Below are 20454 nucleotides of genomic sequence, written 5' to 3' on the forward strand. Positions count from 1 at the left end.
GTGGAGAAACGGCGATTCCGACTCTAACTACGAAGTTACTTATGAGGAGGAAGGTGGAGGTGATAATCAAAGAGCAACTGGTGAAGCTCAAGGAGGAAATAATGTTAATGATGAAGTTATAGAAGGTGATGATGAAGCAACTGAGGAGGATGTTAGTTTGATTCAAAGGAAGAGGAATGGTAAAGAAGCAATGACTTCTGAACAGCCAAAGAAGAAGGAGAAGAGAAAGAAACACAATTATGACTCATCTCAAAAGTCATCTCAGGGATGTTCGAAACAACAAGCTCAGAGACAACCATCCGGTTTCATGAAGGATGCAAGAGCCGCTGTTACCTCACCGAGACCTGCCACCACAACACCTCAGGTCACGTCATCCGAATTTAAGACACAGCAAAATCTACTGTTGTCTTTGATCACAAAAATAACCAATCTAGATAATCAAGCCACTAAGGAGAAGAAGATAATTGAAGCAAAGATTGAGTCGTTAGTGGAAGAAAACAAGAGATTATGGAATCGAATGAATCGTCATAAGGGTAGGACAGAGAAGTTAAAGAAGAAGATATTGGCGATTAAGAGTGAGAACAAGGAGAAGTTGAAGGAGATGAATGGTAAGATGGAATTACTTACCTCTGGTAATACAAAGTTGATTAAGGAAAGAGGAGAAGAATATTCCTATGATTTGGGTGGTGATGACGAGAAAGATGATGAAGAAGATGCTGGAACTGGAGGACCCTCTTTTGAAATACCGTTAGTGATACCTATTCGAAGATTTAATGAATATGGTGAGGTCTTTACTGCTGAATATTATATGAATTATTCAAATGTTTTTGATGATGCAGAAAAGGGGGACGTTCCACCAAGTGATTTCCCTGTAGAACAGCTTGCTGCTCTAGCATACGATAGTGAAAACGATACAGAGGATGCAGAGACAGTTGAAGCTAAGAACAAGGCTCCATAAGAAGAGTCATCTGCTAGTATCCCTCCTGAATCAATCCAAAATATCAACTTAAGTGATTTCGATAATTTGTTTGTGGATGAAAAGAGTGAAGCTTCTATTGGTAAGGATAATGTTAAAGAGGATGTGATTGTTGAATCTGAAGATGAATTGGTAACAGAATCTAATGAAGAAGAAGAAGAAGAAGAAGTTGAAATTGTTATGCCTTCACTTGAGCCATACTCAAATCCGCCACTCAACACTTTAAGTGACTTTTTCAATTTGAGTAGTGAGGTGAAAACAAAGAGATTGAATGAATTGGAAGAGACGAGGAAGGTATACAAGGAGAAAATCAAGGAAGTTGATGAGTTAATGGAAAGAAATAAGAAAATCTGACATGAGAAACTGCTCGTTGAGAAAGAAAGAAAAGAGACTGAGCTGAAGAAAAAGAAACTCTGAGCTGAGCAAGCTAAAGCCGAGGCATGAAATGAGATTAATAAGTAGTTCGAACGTGATAGGGTTAAAGTTAACAGAAACGTTGAAGAAGATGAGATCAGTCAGAGTTGGTGGAAACAAAACGTTGTTAACCCTGATCGGTTGAATAAGCTAGAACTCGAGCCGAAGTTTGTTAGTTTCTATGAAAGGGGAAAGAGAACCAAGAAGTATTCCAATGGTAAAATTTTGAGCTGGGGTTACTTCAAGGAGATCAATTGTTTTGCGATCAAGAGGGAAGGAGGAGTTGATTATATGGCAAGACCGAGTCACTTCAAAACTCTACCTTACTTTGAGATCATGCAACTTGCGAAGCTGAAGATGTTGAACGCTGAAGATAGTGACCTTTCCAGGTTGTTTCAGAAAAAACTCAGATATGAGTATAAGATAGGGAAATGGGATATCTTTAAGTCAAGAGCTGCCAGGTTTTCCATGCATCCGACAAAGAGAAATTCGAAAGGTGGACCTATTAGCATTGTTAAGTTTCGTCCAGCTAAGTACATGAAAAAATCGCCCTTGATGCCCTTACCCAAGGATATATGTAAAAACTTCAGATGGTGGTTCTATGACGAGCTGTCGGAGGAAGCAGTGATTTTGACTGGGATTGATAAAGAAGATGGAAGAATACAGTTTGACAATGTGAGTATTCTAGATCCTATGTGGCTGATAAACTTATCGAGATTTGATGTGGAGACACTTCACCGCCATCACATTACGTTCATAGATGATAAAAATGAGGAAGCTATGAGATATCAACGTATGATCGATGTCTACTATGCATACCTCAACAGAGAAAGTGATGCTCAAAGCTCAAACCAAGCTCAGGCTAACTAAATCATGTTGGATACTGTATTGCTAGTTTTTATTTTGTTTTTGATGATGTATTTATGCGAGAGAGAGAATCTGGATGTGTATTTGATGTTAAACTGATGGTACTTTTTGAAATGTCCCGTTCTTATTGATTAAAAACGTTCCATATTAATTGATTTCGTTGCGAGGTTTTGACCTCTATATGAGACGTTTTTCAAAGACTGCATTCATTTTAAAACAAACCATAACCTTTATTTCATCAATAAAGGTTTAAAAAGCTTTACGTAGATTATCAAATAATGATAATCTAAAATATCCTGTTTACACACGACCATTACATAATGGTTTACAATACAAATATGTTACAACAAAATAAGTTTCTTGAATGCAGTTTTTACACAATATCATACAAGCATGGACTCCAAATCTCGTCCTTATTTAAGTATGCGATAGCGGAAGCTCTTAATAATCACCTGAGAATAAACATGCTTAAAACGTCAACAAAAATGTTGGTGAGTTATAGGTTTAACCTATATATATCAAATCATAATAATAGACCACAAGATTTCATATTTCAATACACATCCCATACATAGAGATAAAAAATCATTCATATGGTGAACACCTGGTAACCGACATTAACAAGATGCATATATAAGAATATCCCCATCATTTCGGGACACCCTTCGGATATGATATAAATTTCGAAGTACTAAAGCATCCGGTACTTTGGATGGGGCTTGTTGGGCCCGATAGATCTATCTTTAGGATTTGCGTCAATTAGGGTGTCTGTTCCCTAATTCTTAGATTACCAGACTTAATAAAAAGGGGCATATTCGATTTCGATAATTCAACCATAGAATGTAGTTTCACGTACTTGTGTCTATTTTGTAAATCATTTATAAAACCTGCATGTATTCTCATCCCAAAAATATTAGATTTTAAAAGTGGGACTATAACTCACTTTCACAGATTTTTACTTCGTCAGGAAGTAAGACTTGGCCACTGGTTGATTCATGAACCTATAACAATATATACATATATATCAAAGTATGTTCAAAATATATTTACAACACTTTTAATATATTTTGATGTTTTAAGTTTATTAAGTCAGCTGTCCTCGTTAGCAACCTACAACTAGTTGTCCACAGTTAGATGTACAGAAATAAATCGATAAATATTATCTTGAATCAATCCACGACCCAGTGTATACGTATCTCAGTATTGATCACAACTCAAACTATATATATATTGGAATCAACCTCAACCCTGTATAGCTAACTCCAACATTCACATATAGAGTGTCTATGGTTGTTCCGAAATATATATAGATGTGTCGACATGATAGGTCGAAACATTGTATACGTGTCTATGGTATCTCAAGATTACATAATATACAATATAAGTTGATTAAGTTATGGTTGGAATAGATTTGTTACCAATTTTCACGTAGCTAAAATGAGAAAAATTATCCAATCTTGCTTTACCCATAACTTCTTCATTTTAAATCCGTTTTGAGTGAATCAAATTGCTATGGTTTCATATTGAACTCTATTTTATGAATCTAAACAGAAAAAGTATAGGTTTATAGTCGGAAAAATAAGTTACAAGTCATTTTTGTAAAGGTAGTCATTTCAGTCGAAAGAACGACGTCTAGATGACCATTTTAGAAAACATACTTCCACTTTGAGTTTAACCATAATTTTTGGATATAGTTTCATGTTCATAATAAAAATAATTTTCTCAGAATAACAACTTTTAAATCAAAGTTTATCATAGTTTTTAATTAACTAACCCAAAACAGCCCGCGGTGTTACTACGACGGCGTAAATCCTGTTTTACGGTGTTTTTCGTGTTTCCAGGTTTTAAATCATTAAGTTAGCATATCATATAGATATATAATATGTGTTTAGTTGATTTTAAAAGTCAAGTTAGAAGGATTAACTTTTGTTTGCGAACAAGTTTAGAATTAACTAAACTATGTTCTAGTGATTACAAGTTTAAAACTTCGAATAAGATAGCTTTATATGTATGAATTGAATGATGTTATGAACATCATTACTACCTTAAGTTCCTTGGATAAACCTACTAGAAAAGAGAAAAATGGATCTAGCTTCAACGGATCCTTGGATGGCTCGAAGTTCTTGAAGCAGAATCATGACACGAAAACAAGTTCAAGTAAGATCATCACTTGAAATAAGATTGTTATAGTTATAAAAATTGAACCAAAGTTTGAATATGATTATTACCTTGTATTAGAATGATAACCTACTGTAAGAAACAAAGATTTCTTGAGGTTGGATGATGACCTTACAAGATTGGAAGTGAGCTAGCAAACTTGAAAGTATTCTTGATTTTATGTAACTAGAACTTGTAGAATAAATGAAGAACACTTAGAACTTGAAGATAGAACTTGAGAGAGATCAATTAGATGAAGAAAATTGAAGAATGAAAGTGTTTGTAGGTGTTTTTGGTCGTTGGTGTATGGATTAGATATAAAGGATATGTAAATTTGTTTTCATGTAAATAAGTCATGAATGATTACTCATATTTTTGTAATTTTATGAGATATTTCATGCTAGTTGCCAAATGATAGTTCCCACATGTGTTAGGTGACTCATATGGGCTGCTAAGAGCTGATCATTGGAGTGTATATACCAATAGTACATACATCTAAAAGCTGTGTATTGTACGAGTACGAATACGGGTGCATACGAGTAGAATTGTTGATGAAACTGAACGAGGATGTAATTGTAAGCATTTTTGTTAAGTAGAAGTATTTTGATAAGTGTATTGAAGTCTTTCAAAAGTGTATAAATACATATTAAAACACTACATGTATATACATTTTAACTGAGTCGTTAAGTCATCGTTAGTCGTTACATGTAAGTGTTGTTTTGAAACCTTTAGGTTAACGATCTTGTTAAATGTTGTTAACCCAATGTTTATAATATCAAATGAGATTTTAAATTATTATATTATCATGATATTATCATGATATTATCATGTATGAATATCATTAAATGTCTTTACAACGATAATCGTTACATATATGTCTCGTTTAAAAATCATTAAGTTAGTAGTCTTGTTTTTACATATGTAGTTCATTGTTAATATACTTAATGATATGTTTACTTATCATAGTATCATGTTAACTATATATATATATCCATATATATGTCATCATATAGTTTTTACAAGTTTTAACGTTCGTGAATCACCGGTCAACTTGGGTGGTCAATTGTCTATATGAAACATATTTCAATTAATTAAGTCTTAACAAGTTTGATTGCTTAACATGTTGGAAACATTTAATCATGTAAATATCAATCTCAATTAATATATATAAACATGGAAAAGTTCGGGTCACTACAGTACCTACCCGTTAAATAAATTTCGTCCCGAAATTTTAAGCTGTTGAAGGTGTTGACGAATCTTCTGGAAATAGATGCGGGTATTTCTTCTTCATCTGATCTTCACGCTCCCAGGTGAACTCGGGTCCTCTACGAGCATTCCATCGAACCTTAACAATTGGTATCTTGTTTTGCTTAAGTCTTTTAACCTCACGATCCATTATTTCGACGGGTTCTTCGATGAATTGAAGTTTTTCGTTGATTTGGATTTCATCTAACGGAATAGTGAGATCTTCTTTAGCAAAACATTTCTTCAAATTCGAGACGTGGAAAGTGTTATGTACAGCCGTGAGTTGTTGAGGTAACTCAAGTCGGTAAGCTACTAGTCCGACACGATCAATAATCTTGAATGGTCCAATATACCTTGGATTTAATTTCCCTCGTTTACCAAATCGAACAATGCCTTTCCAAGGTGAAACTTTAAGCATGACCATCTCTCCAATTTCAAATTCGATATCTTTTCTTTTAATGTCAGCGTAGCTCTTTTGTCAACTTTGGGCGGTTTTCAACCGTTGTTGAATTTGGATGATCTTCTCGGTAGTTTCTTGTATAATCTCCGGACCCGTAATCTGTCTATCGCCCACTTCACTCCAACAAATCGGAGACCTGCACTTTCTACCATAAAGTGCTTCAAACGAAGCCATCTCAATGCTTGAATGGTAGCTGTTGTTGTAGGAAAATTCTGCTAACGGTAGATGTCGATCCCAACTGTTTCCGAAATCAATAACACATGCTCGTAGCATGTCTTCAAGCGTTTGTATCGTCCTTTCACTCTGCCCATCAGTTTGTGGATGATAGGCAGTACTCATGTCTAGACGAGTTCCTAATGCTTGCTGTAATGTCTGCCAGAATCTTGAAATAAATCTGCCATCCCTATCAGAGATAATAGAGATTGGTATTCCATGTCGGGAGACGACTTCCTTCAAATACAGTCGTGCTAACTTCTCCATCTTGTCATCTTCTCTTATTGGCAGGAAGTGTGCTGATTTGGTAAGACGATCAACTATTACCCAAATAGTATCAAAACCACTTGCAGTCCTTGGCAATTTAGTGATGAAATCCATGGTAATTTTTTCCCATTTCCATTCCGGGATTTCGGGTTGTTGAAGTAGACCTGATGGTTTCTGATGCTCAGCTTTGACCTTAGAACACGTCAAACATTCTCCTACGTATTTAGCAACATCGGCTTTCATACCCGGCCACCAAAAATGCTTCTTGAGATCCTTGTACATCTTCCCCGTTCCAGGATGTATTGAGTATCTGGTTTTATGAGCTTCTCTAAGTACCATTTCTCTCATATCTCCAAATTTTGGTACCCAAATCCTTTCAGCCCTATACCGGGTTCCGTCTTCCCGAATATTAAGATGCTTCTCCGATCCTTTGGGTATTTCATCCTTTAAATTTTCCTCTTTTAAAACTCCTTGTTGCGCCTCCTTTATTTGAGTAGTAAGGTTATTATGAATCATTATATTCATAGATTTTACTCGAATGGGTTCTCTGTCCTTCCTGCTCAAGGCACCGGCTACCACATTTACCTTCCCCGGGTGGTAATGAATCTCAAAGTCGTAATCATTCAATAATTCAATCCACCTACGCTGCCTCATATTCAGTTGTTTCTGATTAAATATGTGTTGAAGACTTTTGTGGTCGGTATATATAATACTTTTGACCCCATATAAGTAGTGCCTCCAAGTCTTTAATGCAAAAACAACCGCGCCTAATTCCAAATCATGCGTCGTATAATTTTGTTCGTGAATCTTCAATTGTCTAGACGCATAAGCAATCACCTTCGTTCGTTGCATTAATACACAACTGAGACCTTGCTTTGATGCGTCACAATAAATCACAAAATCATCATTCCCTTCAGGCAATGACAATATAGGTGCCGTAGTTAGCTTTTTCTTCAATAACTGAAATGCTTTCTCTTGTTCATCATTCCATTCAAATTTCTTCCCTTTATGCGTTAATGCAGTCAAGGGTTTTGCTATTTTGGAAAAGTCTTGGATGAACCTTCTGTAGTAACCAGCTAGTCCTAAAAACTGGCGTATGTGTTTCGGAGTTTTCGGGGTTTCCCACTTTTCAACAGTTTCTATCTTTGCCGGATCCACCTTAATACCTTCTTTGTTCACTATGTGACCGAGGAATTGAACTTCTTCCAACCAAAATGCACACTTTGAAAACTTAGCGTACAATTCTTCCTTCCTCAATACTTCTAACACCTTTCTCAAATGTTCACCGTGTTCTTGGTCATTCTTTGAGTAAATAAGTATGTCATCAATGAAAACAATGACAAACTTGTCAAGGTATGGTCCACACACTCGGTTCATAAGGTCCATGAACACAGCTGGTGCATTAGTTAAACCAAACGGCATGACCATAAACTCGTAATGACCGTAACGTGTTCTGAAAGCAGTCTTTGGAATATCATCTTCTTTCACCCGCATTTGATGATACCCGGAACGTAAGTCAATCTTTGAATAAACATACGAGCCTTGTAGTTGATCAAATAAGTCGTCGATTCTCGGTAGTGGGTAGCGGTTCTTGATGGTAAGTTTGTTCAACTCTCGGTAGTCGATACACAACCTGAATGTACCATCTTTCTTCTTGACAAACAAAACAGGAGCTCCCCACGGTGATGTGCTTGGTCGAATGAAACCACGCTCTAAAAGTTCTTGTAATTAGCTTTGTAGTTCTTTCATCTCGCTGGGTGCGAGTCTGTAAGGAGCACGAGCTATTGGTGCAGCTCCTGGTACAAGATCTATTTGAAATTCAACGGATCGATGTGGGGGTAATCCCGGTAATTCTTTCGGAAATACATCGGGAAATTCTTTTGCAATGGGAACATCATTGATGCTCTTTTCTTCAGTTTGTACTTTCTCGAAGTGTGCTAGAACAGCATAGCAACCTTTTCTTATTAGTTTTTGTGCCTTCAAATTACTAATAAGATGTAGCTTCGTGTTGCCCTTTTCTTCGTACACCATTAAGGGTTTTCCTTTTTCTCGTATAATGCGAATTGCATTTTTGTAACAAACGATCTCTGCTTTCACTTCTTTCAACCAGTCCATACCGATTATCATATCAAAACTCTCTAACTCTACTGGTATCAAATCAATCTTAAATGTTTCGCTAACCAGTTTAATTTCTCGATTCCTACATATATTATCTGCTGAAATTAATTTACCATTTGCTAATTCGAGTAAAAATTTACTATCCAAAGGCGTCAATGGACAACTTAATTTAGCACAAAAATCTCTACTCATATAGCTTCTATCCGCACCCGAATCAAATAAAACGTAAGCAGATTTATTGTCAATAAGAAACGTACCCGTAACAAGCTCCGGGTCTTCCTGTGCCTCTGCCGCATTAATATTGAAAACTCTTCCGCGGCCTTGTCCATTCGTGTTCTCCTGGTTCGGGCAATTTCTAATAATGTGGCCCGTTTTTCCACATTTATAACAAACTACATTGGCATAACTTGCTCCGACACTACTTGCTCCGCCATTACTCGTTCGGACACCATTTGTTCCTTTCGTTCTATTAAGCCCTGGTCCGTAGACCTCACACTTCGTCGTGCTATGACCATTTCTTTTACACTTGTTGCAAAATTTGGTGCAGAACCCCGAGTGATACTTTTCACACCTTTGGCATAGCTGCTTCTGATTGTTGTTGTTGTTGCGGTTATTATTGTTGTTGGGATGATTGTTGTAGTTGCTGTTGTTGTTGTTGTTGTTGGGCCGTTTGTTGTAGTTGTGATTGATGTTGCGATTGTTGGGATAATTGTTGCGATTATTGTTGTAATTGCTGTTGTTGTTGTATTAGTGATTCTTATCACCATTTTCCTCCCACTTTCTTTTGACTTGCTTCACATTGGCCTCTTCAGCAGTCTGTTCTTTAATTCTTTCTTCAATCTGGTTCACTAGTTTGTGAGCCATTCTACATGCCTGTTGTATGGAGGCGGGCTCGTGTGAACTTATATCTTCTTGGATTCTTTCCGGTAATCCTTTCACAAACGTGTCGATCTTCTCTTCCTCATCTTCGAATGCTCCCGGACACAATAGGCACAATTCTGTGAATCGTCTTTCGTACGTGGTAATATCAAATCCTTGGGTTCGTAACCCTCTAAGTTCTGTCTTGAGCTTATTGACCTCGGTTCTGGGACGGTACTTCTCGTTCATCAAGTGCTTGAATGCTGACCACGGTAGTGCGTATGCATCGTCTTGTCCCACTTGCTCTAGATAGGTATTCCACCATGTTAACACAGAACCTGTGAAGGTATGCGTAGCATACTTCACTTTGTCCTCTTCAGTACACTTACTTATGGCAAACACCGATTCGACCTTCTCGGTCCACCGTTTCAATCCGATCGGTCCTTCGGTTCCATCAAATTCCAAAGGTTTGCAGGCAGTGAATTCTTTGTAGGAGCATCCTACACGATTTCCTGTACTGCTAGATCCAAGGTTATTGTTGGTATGTAGCGCAGCCTGTACTGCGGCTATGTTTGAAGCTATAAAAGTACGGAATTCCTCTTCATTCATATTCACAGTGTGTCGAGTAGTCGGTGCCATTTCCTTCAAAATAGTCAAATGGAACAAGTTAATCATACAGAATATTAAGAGTAGTTAATAGTATTTCGTAGCATAATATGAACTCATTTATAAAAGCTTTTTCTTCATATTAGCGTTTTATAAGTTTAAATTCGGGTAGTACCTACCCGTTAAGTTCATACTTAGTAGCTAATATACAATTCAACTACTACAATTCTATATGAAAAACTGGTTATAATAATATTTCGCGTTCAAACTTTTACACAATATTTTACAAACTTACAATACCGCTTATTTTACATATAGCATGAAATATAGCACACAATAAATTTGATACAAGATGGTTGTGAAGATAATTCTAGCTAGTACACAAGTCGTTCAGCAAAGGTAATAAAGACACGTAATTCATACGTCCAGAAACAAGTCATGCATTCTGGTTTTACAAGGATTACTTCCCATCCTTGGTCTTGTGGAACATAACCGTTATGGCCGTTGATAAGACAGCGTGTTGTAACGTCGTCAAAGGGACGACGGTTACGTAATGTCCAATAGTCTCGTAACAATCTAAAAACCTCATTTCTTACCCCAATTACCGACTCCGTTACTTGTGGAAACGTTTTGTTTAATAGTTGTAGCCTGATGTTCTTGTTCTCACTTTGGTGAGAAGCGAACATTACTAATCCGTAAGCATAACATGCTTCTTTATGTTGCATGTTAGCCGCTTTTTCTAAATCACGAAGTCCAATATTCGGATATATTGAGTCAAAATAATTTCTTAACCCATTGCGTAAAATAGCATTTGGGTTCCCCGCAATATATGCGTCAAAGTAAACACATCGTAACTTATGGATTTCCCAATGTGATATCCCCCATCTTTCGAACGAAAGCCTTTTATAAACCAAGGCATTCTTGGAACGTTCTTCGAATGTCTTACAAACTGATCTCGCCTTAAATAGTTGTGCCGAAGAATTCTGACCGACTCTAGACAAGATTTCATCAATCATGTCTCCAGGTAGGTCTCTTAAAATATTGGGTTGTCTATCCATTTTGTGTTTTTATACTGTAAAATAGACAAGAGTTAGATTCATAAAAAAAATACTTATTAATACAAGCAAATTTTACATATATCATAAAGCATAAGCACACTATATTACATATATTACACCACACGAATACAACTATCTTATTCTGACTCGCTTGTTTCTTCTTCTTCGGTTTTGGTTCGTTTTACCAAGTTTCTAGGGATATATGATGTTCCCCTAATACGAACCGTTGTTTTCCACATTGGTTTAGAAAAACCTGGTGGTTTAGAGGTTCCCGGGTCATTGCTACAACTTAAGGACTTCGGGGGTTGACGATACATATAAAGTTCATCGGGGTTGGAATTAGATTTCTCTATTTTTATGCCCTTTCCCTTATTATTTTCTTTTGCCTTTTTAAATTCAGTTGGGGTAATTTCTATAACATCATCGGAATTCTCGTCGGAATCCGATTCATCGGAGATTTGGTAATCCTCCCAATATTTTGCTTCCTTGGCGGAAACACCATTGACCATAATTAACCTTGGTCGGTTGGTTGGGGATTTTCTTTTACTTAACCGTTTTATTATTTCCCCCACCGGTTCCGATTCTTCTTCCGGTTCCGATTCTTCTTCCGGTTCCGACTCTTCTTCCGGTTCCGACTCTTCTTCCGGTTCCTCTTCGGGAACTTGTGAATCAGTCCACGAATCATTCCAATTTACATTTGACTCTTCATTATTATTAGGTGAGTCAATGGGACTTGTTCTAGAGGTAGACATCTATCACGTAATATCAAACACGTTAAGAGATTAATATATCACATAATATTCACATGTTAATAAAAATATAGTTTCCAACAAAATTTGTTAAGCAATCATTTTTCAAGTAAACACGGTCGAAGTCCAGACTCACTAATGCATCCTAACAAACTCGATAAGACACACTAATGCAAAATTCTGGTTCTCTAAGACCAACGCTCGGATACCAACTGAAATGTCCCGATCTTATTGATTAAAAACGTTCCATATTAATTGATTTCGTTGCGAGGTTTTGACCTCTATATGAGACGTTTTTCAAAGACTGCATTCATTTTAAAACAAACCATAACCTTTATTTCATCAATAAAGGTTTAAAAAGCTTTATGTAGATTATCAAATAATGATAATCTAAAATATCCTGTTTACACACGACCATTACATAATGGTTTACAATACAAATATGTTACAACAAAATAAGTTTCTTGAATGCAGTTTTTACACAATATCATACAAGCATGGACTCCAAATCTCGTCCTTATTTAAGTATGCGACAGCGGAAGCTCTTAATAATCACCTGAGAATAAACATGCTTAAAACGTCAACAAAAATGTTGGTGAGTTATAGGTTTAACCTATATATATCAAATCATAATAATAGACCACAAGATTTCATATTTCAATATACATCCCATACATAGAGATAAAAAATCATTCATATGGTGAACACCTGGTAACCGACATTAACAAGATGCATATATAAGAATATCCCCATCATTCCGGGACACCCTTCGGATATGATATAAATTTCGAAGTACTAAAGCATCCGGTACTTTGGATGGGGCTTGTTGGGCCTGATAGATCTATCTTTAGGATTCGCGTCAATTAGGGTGTCTGTTCCCTAATTCTTAGATTACCAGACTTAATAAAAAGGGGCATATTCGATTTCGATAATTCAACCATAGAATGTAGTTTCACGTACTTGTGTCTATTTTATAAATCATTTATAAAACCTGCATGTATTCTAATCCCAAAAATATTAGATTTTAAAAGTTGGACTATAACTCACTTTCACAGATTTTTACTTTGTCGGGAAGTAAGACTTGGCCACTGGTTGATTCACGAACCTATAACAATATATACATATATATCAAAGTATCTTCAAAATATATTTACAACACTTTTAATATATTTTGATGTTTTAAGTTTATTAAGTCAGCTGTCCTCGTTAGTAACCTACAACTAGTTGTCCACAGTTAGATGTACAGAAATAAATCGATAAATATTATCTTGAATCAATCCACGACCCAGTGTATACGTATCTCAGTATTGATCACAACTCAAACTATATATATTTTGGAATCAACCTCAACCCTGTATAGCTAACTCCAACATTCACATATAGAGTATCTATGGTTGTTCCGAAATATATATAGATGTGTCGACATGATAGGTCGAAACATTGTATACGTGTCTATGGTATCTCAAGATTACATAATATACAATACAAGTTGATTAAGTTATGGTTGGAATAGATTTGTTACCAATTTTCACGTAGCTAAAATGAGAAAAATTATCCAATCTTGCTTTACCCATAACTTCTTCATTTTAAATCCGTTTTGAGTGAATCAAATTGCTATGGTTTCATATTGAACTCTATTTTATGAATCTAAACCTAAAAAGTATAGGTTTATAGTCGAAAAATAAGTTACAAGTTATTTTTGTAAAGGTAGTCATTTCAGTCGAAAGAACGACGTCTAGATGACCATTTTAGAAAACATACTTCCACTTTGAGTTTAACCATAATTTTTGGATATAGTTTCATGTTCATAATAAAAATAATTTTCTCAGAATAACAACTTTTAAATCAAAGTTTATCATAGTTTTTAATTAACTAACCCAAAACAGCCCGCGGTGTTACTACGAAGGCGTAAATCCGGTTTTACGGTGTTTTTTGTATTTCCAGGTTTTAAATCATTAAGTTAGCATATCATATAGATATAGAATATGTGTTTAGTTGATTTTAAAAGTCAAGTTAGAAGGATTAACTTTTGTTTGCGAACAAGTTTAGAATTAACTAAACTATGTTCTAGTGATTACAAGTTTAAACCTTCGAATAAGATAGCTTTATATGTATGAATTGAATGATGTTATGAACATCATTACTACCTTAAGTTCCTTGGATAAACCTACTGGAAAAGAGAAAAATGGATCTAGCTTCAACGGATCCTTGGATGGCTCGAAGTTCTTGAAGCAGAATCATGACACGAAAACAAGTTCAAGTAAGATCATCACTTGAAATAAGATTGTTATAGCTATAAAAATTGAACCAAAGTTTGAATATGATTATTACCTTGTATTAGAATGATAACCTACTATAAGAAACAAAGATTTCTTGAGGTTGGATGATGACCTTACAAGATTGGAAGTGAGCTAGCAAACTTGAAAGTATTCTTGATTTTATGTAACTAGAACTTGTAGAATAAATGAAGGACACTTAGAACTTGAAGATAGAACTTGAGAGAGATCAATTAGATGAAGAAAATTGAAGAATGAAAGTGTTTGTAGGTGTTTTTGGTCGTTGGTGTATGGATTAGATATAAAGGATATGTAAATTTGTTTTCATGTAAATAAGTCATGAATGATTACTCATATTTTTGTAATTTTATGAGATATTTCATGCTAGTTGCCAAATGATGGTTCCCACATATTTTAGGTGACTCACATGGGCTGCTAAGAGCTGATCATTGGAGTGTATATACCAATAGTACATACATCTAAAAGCTGTGTATTGTACGAGTACGAATACGGGTGCATACGAGTAGAATTGTTGATGAAACTGAACGAGGATGTAATTGTAAGCATTTTTGTTAAGTAGAAGTATTTTGATAAGTGTATTGAAGTCTTTCAAAAGTGTATAAATACATATTAAAACACTACATGTATATACATTTTAACTGAGTCGTTAAGTCATCGTTAGTCGTTACATGTAAGTGTTGTTTTGAAACCTTTAGGTTAACGATCTTGTTAAATGTTGTTAACCCAATGTTTATAATATCAAATGAGATTTTAAATTATTATATTATCATGTATGAATATCATTAAATGTCTTTACAACGATAATCGTTACATATATGTCTCGTTTAAAAATCATTAAGTTAGTAGTCTTGTTTTTACATATGTAGTTCATTGTTAATATACTTAATGATATGTTTACTTATCATAGTATCATGTTAACTATATATATATCCATATATATGTCATCATATAGTTTTTACAAGTTTTAACGTTCGTGAATCACCGGTCAACTTGGGTGGTCAATTGTCTATATGAAACATATTTCAATTAATCAAGTCTTAACAAGTTTGATTGCTTAACATGTTGGAAACATTTAATCATGTAAATATCAATCTCAATTAATATATATAAACATGGAAAAGTTCGGGTCACTACACTTTTGGACTTATATGTATTTCACCAACATTTACTTTATTGTAATCGATGGTTTAGGTCCTAGGGGGAGTTGTTGATGCATTTTCTGTAAGTCCCTAGACATCTACCTTATGTTTGTGAACAGTACTTCAGTTTATGGGCTACCATGATCGCTCGTTATTATCCTATCTGTGTTTATATGTGGTTACAGGTTCTGCAGGAATGGGATAAGGATGTCTGACATTATTAGACTCTGTCAGATGTACGAGTGAAGTCTCACTCGTACGGCTGACAAGCTTATACGGGACTCTGTCAGATGTACGAGTGAAGTCTCACTCGTACGGCTGATAAGCTTATACGCATGGTTGAGCTGCGCTGAGTCACAAATCTAATCTGAGTATATATACACGAGTGAGTGATCACCCACACGGCTGAGATAGATCATTCGTACGAATGACAGCTGACTCGCGTGATTGACTCAACAGCAGGGGTATTTAAGTATTATGTTCTTCATTTTAGGTTAAGCCTCTCATTACACACACATCACTCTGATCTGGTAGCCTTATCTGATTCTCTATCAACCCAAATCACTCAATAGGTGAATAATAGCTCTAGGTGTTAATCTAATCACACAATCCATTGTTGTGGTTTGACTAAATTAATCCGAAAAAGCACAATATTCACTTGAATGGTTTGATTCACTAATTCCGCCTTTGTGTGAATTAAACCTGTTGATTTCGAAGTTTCTAGTCATGTTTCATCAATACTCAATTGCAATTGTTTATTTTTATAGTGCTTTGTTTCAATATATATTCGTAATCGCTAGACTTGTCCTTTGCAATTTCGATATTACTGTGCATATAACAAATATTTACTTTCAAGAAACAATCTTTTTATCGTGTAATCAATATAAATTACGAATCTTCTAAGTTTGCCGAAACGATCCTTAGGCAATAAGTTTTTTTAAAAATACGCCAAGTGTGTTATCGCGACGCATCTAAGTTGGGAAATTCACAATCTTAGGAAATTAATATGTATAAATCCCAGCATTTCGTTAACACTTCAATTATATTATATGTTCCATTATAGCCGGCGTTTCCTTCGCTATTACAATACTGCGTGTTTAATCTTTTGTATGGACTTTAACCATTTTTCAAATAAAAGAGTTAAATCGCGAACATAATATTTTTCCATTCTTATTGTAGTAAACAGTCACCATTTATTCATATAAAATTGCATATACATTTCTGATTACAGAGTTACAATATTTCTGAGTTTTTCTGCATGCAAATCATTGCGCAAATCATGCATTAGGGATGATTCTTCCTTCAATGTCTGCGAGCTTGTAAGAACCAATCGCGTTTATTGCTATTATTTGGTAGGGACCTTCCCAGTTGGGTCCCAATTTACCAACATTTTCTTCGCGACTTTCTTCATTGTTATGCAAAACTCACTCACCGACATCAAAGGCTAAAGCACGCACCTTTGTTTTATAATATTTTGCAATCTGTTGTTTATTTTTCGCCTCTTTTATCGTAGCCATTAATCTGTGTTCCTCCACAAAATTTAAGTTTTCGCATAAAGCATCATTATTCGCAGTTTCATTAAAATTGGCAACCCTATGTGTTGGCACAAGAATTTCTGCAGGAATCATTGCCTCTGAGCCATACACAAGACTAAAGGGTGTTTTGCCAGTACTTTTCTTAAATGTTGTGCGATGTGACCATAGCACATTGGATAGTTCATCAACCCATACACTGCGCTTTTCTTTTAAGCGCTTTTTAATGCCGCTAACAATATCGCGGTTAGTAACTTCGCATAACCCATTGGCTTGCGGGTGCGCAACAGATGTAAATTTCTGCACAATGTTCATTTCTTCGCACCAACTTTTAGAGGGATCTTTCGCTATCTGTGCACCGTTGTCACTTACAATTTCACGAGGTATACCAAATCGACAAATGATATACTCCCAAACAAAATTTTGCACTTGCACTCTTGTAATTGTGTTCAATGCTTTTGCTTCCACCCACTTGGTGAAATAATCAATCGCTACAATCAAAAATTTTACGTTTCTTGCTCCCGCAGGAAATGGTACCACAATATCAATTGCCCATTTATATAATGGCCATGGCGAATTTACTGGAATCATGTCGTGCCGTGATTTTCTGTTCTACGGCGCATGCCTTTGGCAACTTTTGCATCTTTTTACTATTTTTGCCACATCCCGATATAGTGTTGGCCAAAAGTAACCCAGCCGCATAATTTTTGAAGCAATAGTCTTGTAACCAGAATGTAGTGTACAAGAACTGCCATGTACTTTTTCAATGATCATCTCTCCCCCTGCTGGCCCAACAAAGCGCATTAGTGGCCCGTAGTAAGATTTGTGGTACAAGATGTCATTTTCAATGGTATACATAGGTGATCTTATGCGCACTAATCTTGCTTCATTTTTATCTTCTGGCAGGGTGTTATTGCGTAGATTTTCAATAATATGATTCATCCAATTTGGTTGCACTTCCTCAATGGCCGCAACAATTAATCAGCCATCAATTGCTTTGTTGGGAAATTCTTCCACCCAAACTTGCTTTTGAAAATGCGAGAAATTTAAAGCTGGCAACTTGCTTAATGCATCTGCCTTTTTGTTTTGGCTTCTTGAAACTTGTGCTAGTTCAAAATGTTCAAACTTTTCAGTGGACTCTTTTAGCAGTTTCAAATACTTTTGCATAGAAAGTTCATGCGTGTCAAACGAGCCATTATACTGACTTGAGACCAAAAGCGAATCAATATATGCGCGTAACTTAGTGATTTTCATTTTATACCCAATGTTCAACCCAGTAATCAGCGCCTCATATTCAGCTTCATTATTTGTAACATCAAAATTGAAACGCAATGTGTATGTATGCTCCTCGCCACTTGGGCTTGTTAAAACTAATCCTGCACCTGCGCCTTCTATGCATGAAGCACCATTTATAAATAAATCCCACGTTTCACCTTTTACAGGTTTCAACTCTATTCTTTCATGAATTACTTTTAATTCGCATGTCATCTCTGCAAGATAATCTGCGAGAACTTGCCCCTTCACAGAAGTCTGCGGAAGGTAAGTTATCTCATAGGACCACAACTCAATTGCCCATTTAACAAGCCTTCCAGATATTTTAGGCTTATTTAGAACTTGTTTAACTGACAAATCAGTTAATACATGAATAGGATGCCCTTGAAAGTACCTCCGCAGTCTTTTTGAAGTTAGAAGCAATGCATATACAAAATTTTCATAGTTAACTTCGCTTCCTGTAAGTGCCTTATTTACAAAGTAAATTGGCTTTCACATTTTCTCGCGTTTCGCAACCAGTACTGATCCAAAAGCTTCATTTGCAATTGAGACATAAAGATATAAGATTTTGCCATTTATAGGCGCAGTTAACGTAGGTAGCGTTGCGAGCAATTGCTTCATTTCTTGAAATGCGTTGTCTGCTTCCGCAGTCCACACAAAGTTTTTCTAATTCAAACATCCTTTTAGTGTTTTAAAGAAAGGCAATTGTCGTTCCGCAGCCTTTGACAAAAATCTGGTCAAAGCTGCTAACTTGCCTGTTAAACTTTGCACTTCCTTTATTGTTTTTGGCGTGGTCATGTTTTCAATGGCGGCTATCTTTTTGGGATTAGCCTTAATGCCTTGCTCAGCAACGTAATATCCGAAAAATTTTCCTTCTTTTTCACCAAAACTTCATTTTGATGGATTTAACTTCATATTAATTCTACGCATATATTGGAATATTTCCGCAATATTTTGCAACATTTGATCTTGCGTTTTGCTCTTGATTACCAAATCATCTACATACGCTTCAATATTCAGCCCAATTTGACTTTCGAATGTGCTAGCTATCAAGCGTTGATATGTAGCGCCAACATTCTTAAGTCCAAATGACATCTTGATATAGCAATATATACCTTTGCCCGAATGAAATGCGGTATTATCTTCATCTTCTTCCACCCTCGGGAGTTGATGGTACCCTCTGTAAGCTTCCATAAAGCACTTAAAAGGATATTCATTTAGCGATTCAAGTTTCCAATCGATTTCTGGTAGCAAATAGTTGTCTTTAGGGCAAGCTTTATTGATATCTTTGAAATCAATGCACATCCGCCACGATCCATCAGGCTTTTTAACAAGCACTGGGTTCGCAACCCTATTTTGGTACTTTACTTCACGTAGAATTCCTGCATCAACCAGCTTAGTTACCTCTTCGCATAATCATTTCATGCAATCTGGAGCCATGCCTCTGCGTTTCTAAATGATTGGCTTTAACGCAGGATTTGCATTAAATTTATGTTCCGCAATTTTACGTGGAACACCAGTCATGTCTTGCTCACACCACGCAAAGACATCCATATTTTTTATAAACAATTGCACTAATTGCTTTTTAACATCCGCATCTAATTGTTACCAAATTTTATTGTTTGTTCTGGATAGGCGCGATTTATGACAACCAAATTATCTTCTGAGCATGCGCTTTTTATTACTACGCCTTATGTATTAACAGTTTCACAAATTGGTTGTATTACTGCAGAATTCATTGTTGCAACACCCTTGCATGTTGTAAACTTTATCATTCCATGTATAGTTCAGGGAATGATACCAAATTTTGAAAGCGCAGAGCGCCCCAACAACATGTTATAGCGCGAAGCAGATCGCATAACGTATATATCTAGCCATGCTTGGCACATTAGCTTTGTATCTATGTCATCAACAGGCTCTATTTTGAGTGGTAATTACCCAACCGGCCATGCAGATTCTCCTGTGAAGCCAGATAGTGAAACTGCAGTGAGTATTAGCTCTGCCTTGATACTTTCTGGTAACTTGCGAAAGCATTGATCATATATGATGTCCACACTACTTCTCGTGTCCACGTGTACTTTCATAATTGTAATTCCAGTGTTTGCGATTTTACAGGATACAATTACTTGCACATCAATCGTGCCATAGTTTTGCGTTGGCAGAAACGTTATTGGCGCAAGTTGCAACTTTCAAGCGTTTCTGCGGCTTTTCTTTTATGTGTCTTCT

General features: G+C 35.9%; 1 protein-coding gene across 1 annotated transcript; it reads right to left on the reverse strand.

The window, feature by feature from the left end:
* Positions 1 to 17937: 17937 nt before the first annotated feature.
* On the reverse strand, positions 17938 to 19782 carry LOC139863982 (uncharacterized). Its single transcript, XM_071852576.1, has 4 exons — positions 19737 to 19782; positions 19235 to 19610; positions 18984 to 19117; positions 17938 to 18686 (listed from the first exon to the last, which is right to left on the reverse strand). Exons 1-4 carry the CDS (start codon positions 19780 to 19782, stop codon positions 17938 to 17940), a joined length of 1305 nt encoding a protein of 434 aa, XP_071708677.1.
* Positions 19783 to 20454: the final 672 nt, after the last annotated feature.

This window comes from Rutidosis leptorrhynchoides, chromosome 8, assembly GCF_046630445.1.
Source record: "Rutidosis leptorrhynchoides isolate AG116_Rl617_1_P2 chromosome 8, CSIRO_AGI_Rlap_v1, whole genome shotgun sequence".
In the NCBI taxonomy this organism is placed as follows: domain Eukaryota; kingdom Viridiplantae; phylum Streptophyta; class Magnoliopsida; order Asterales; family Asteraceae; genus Rutidosis; species Rutidosis leptorrhynchoides.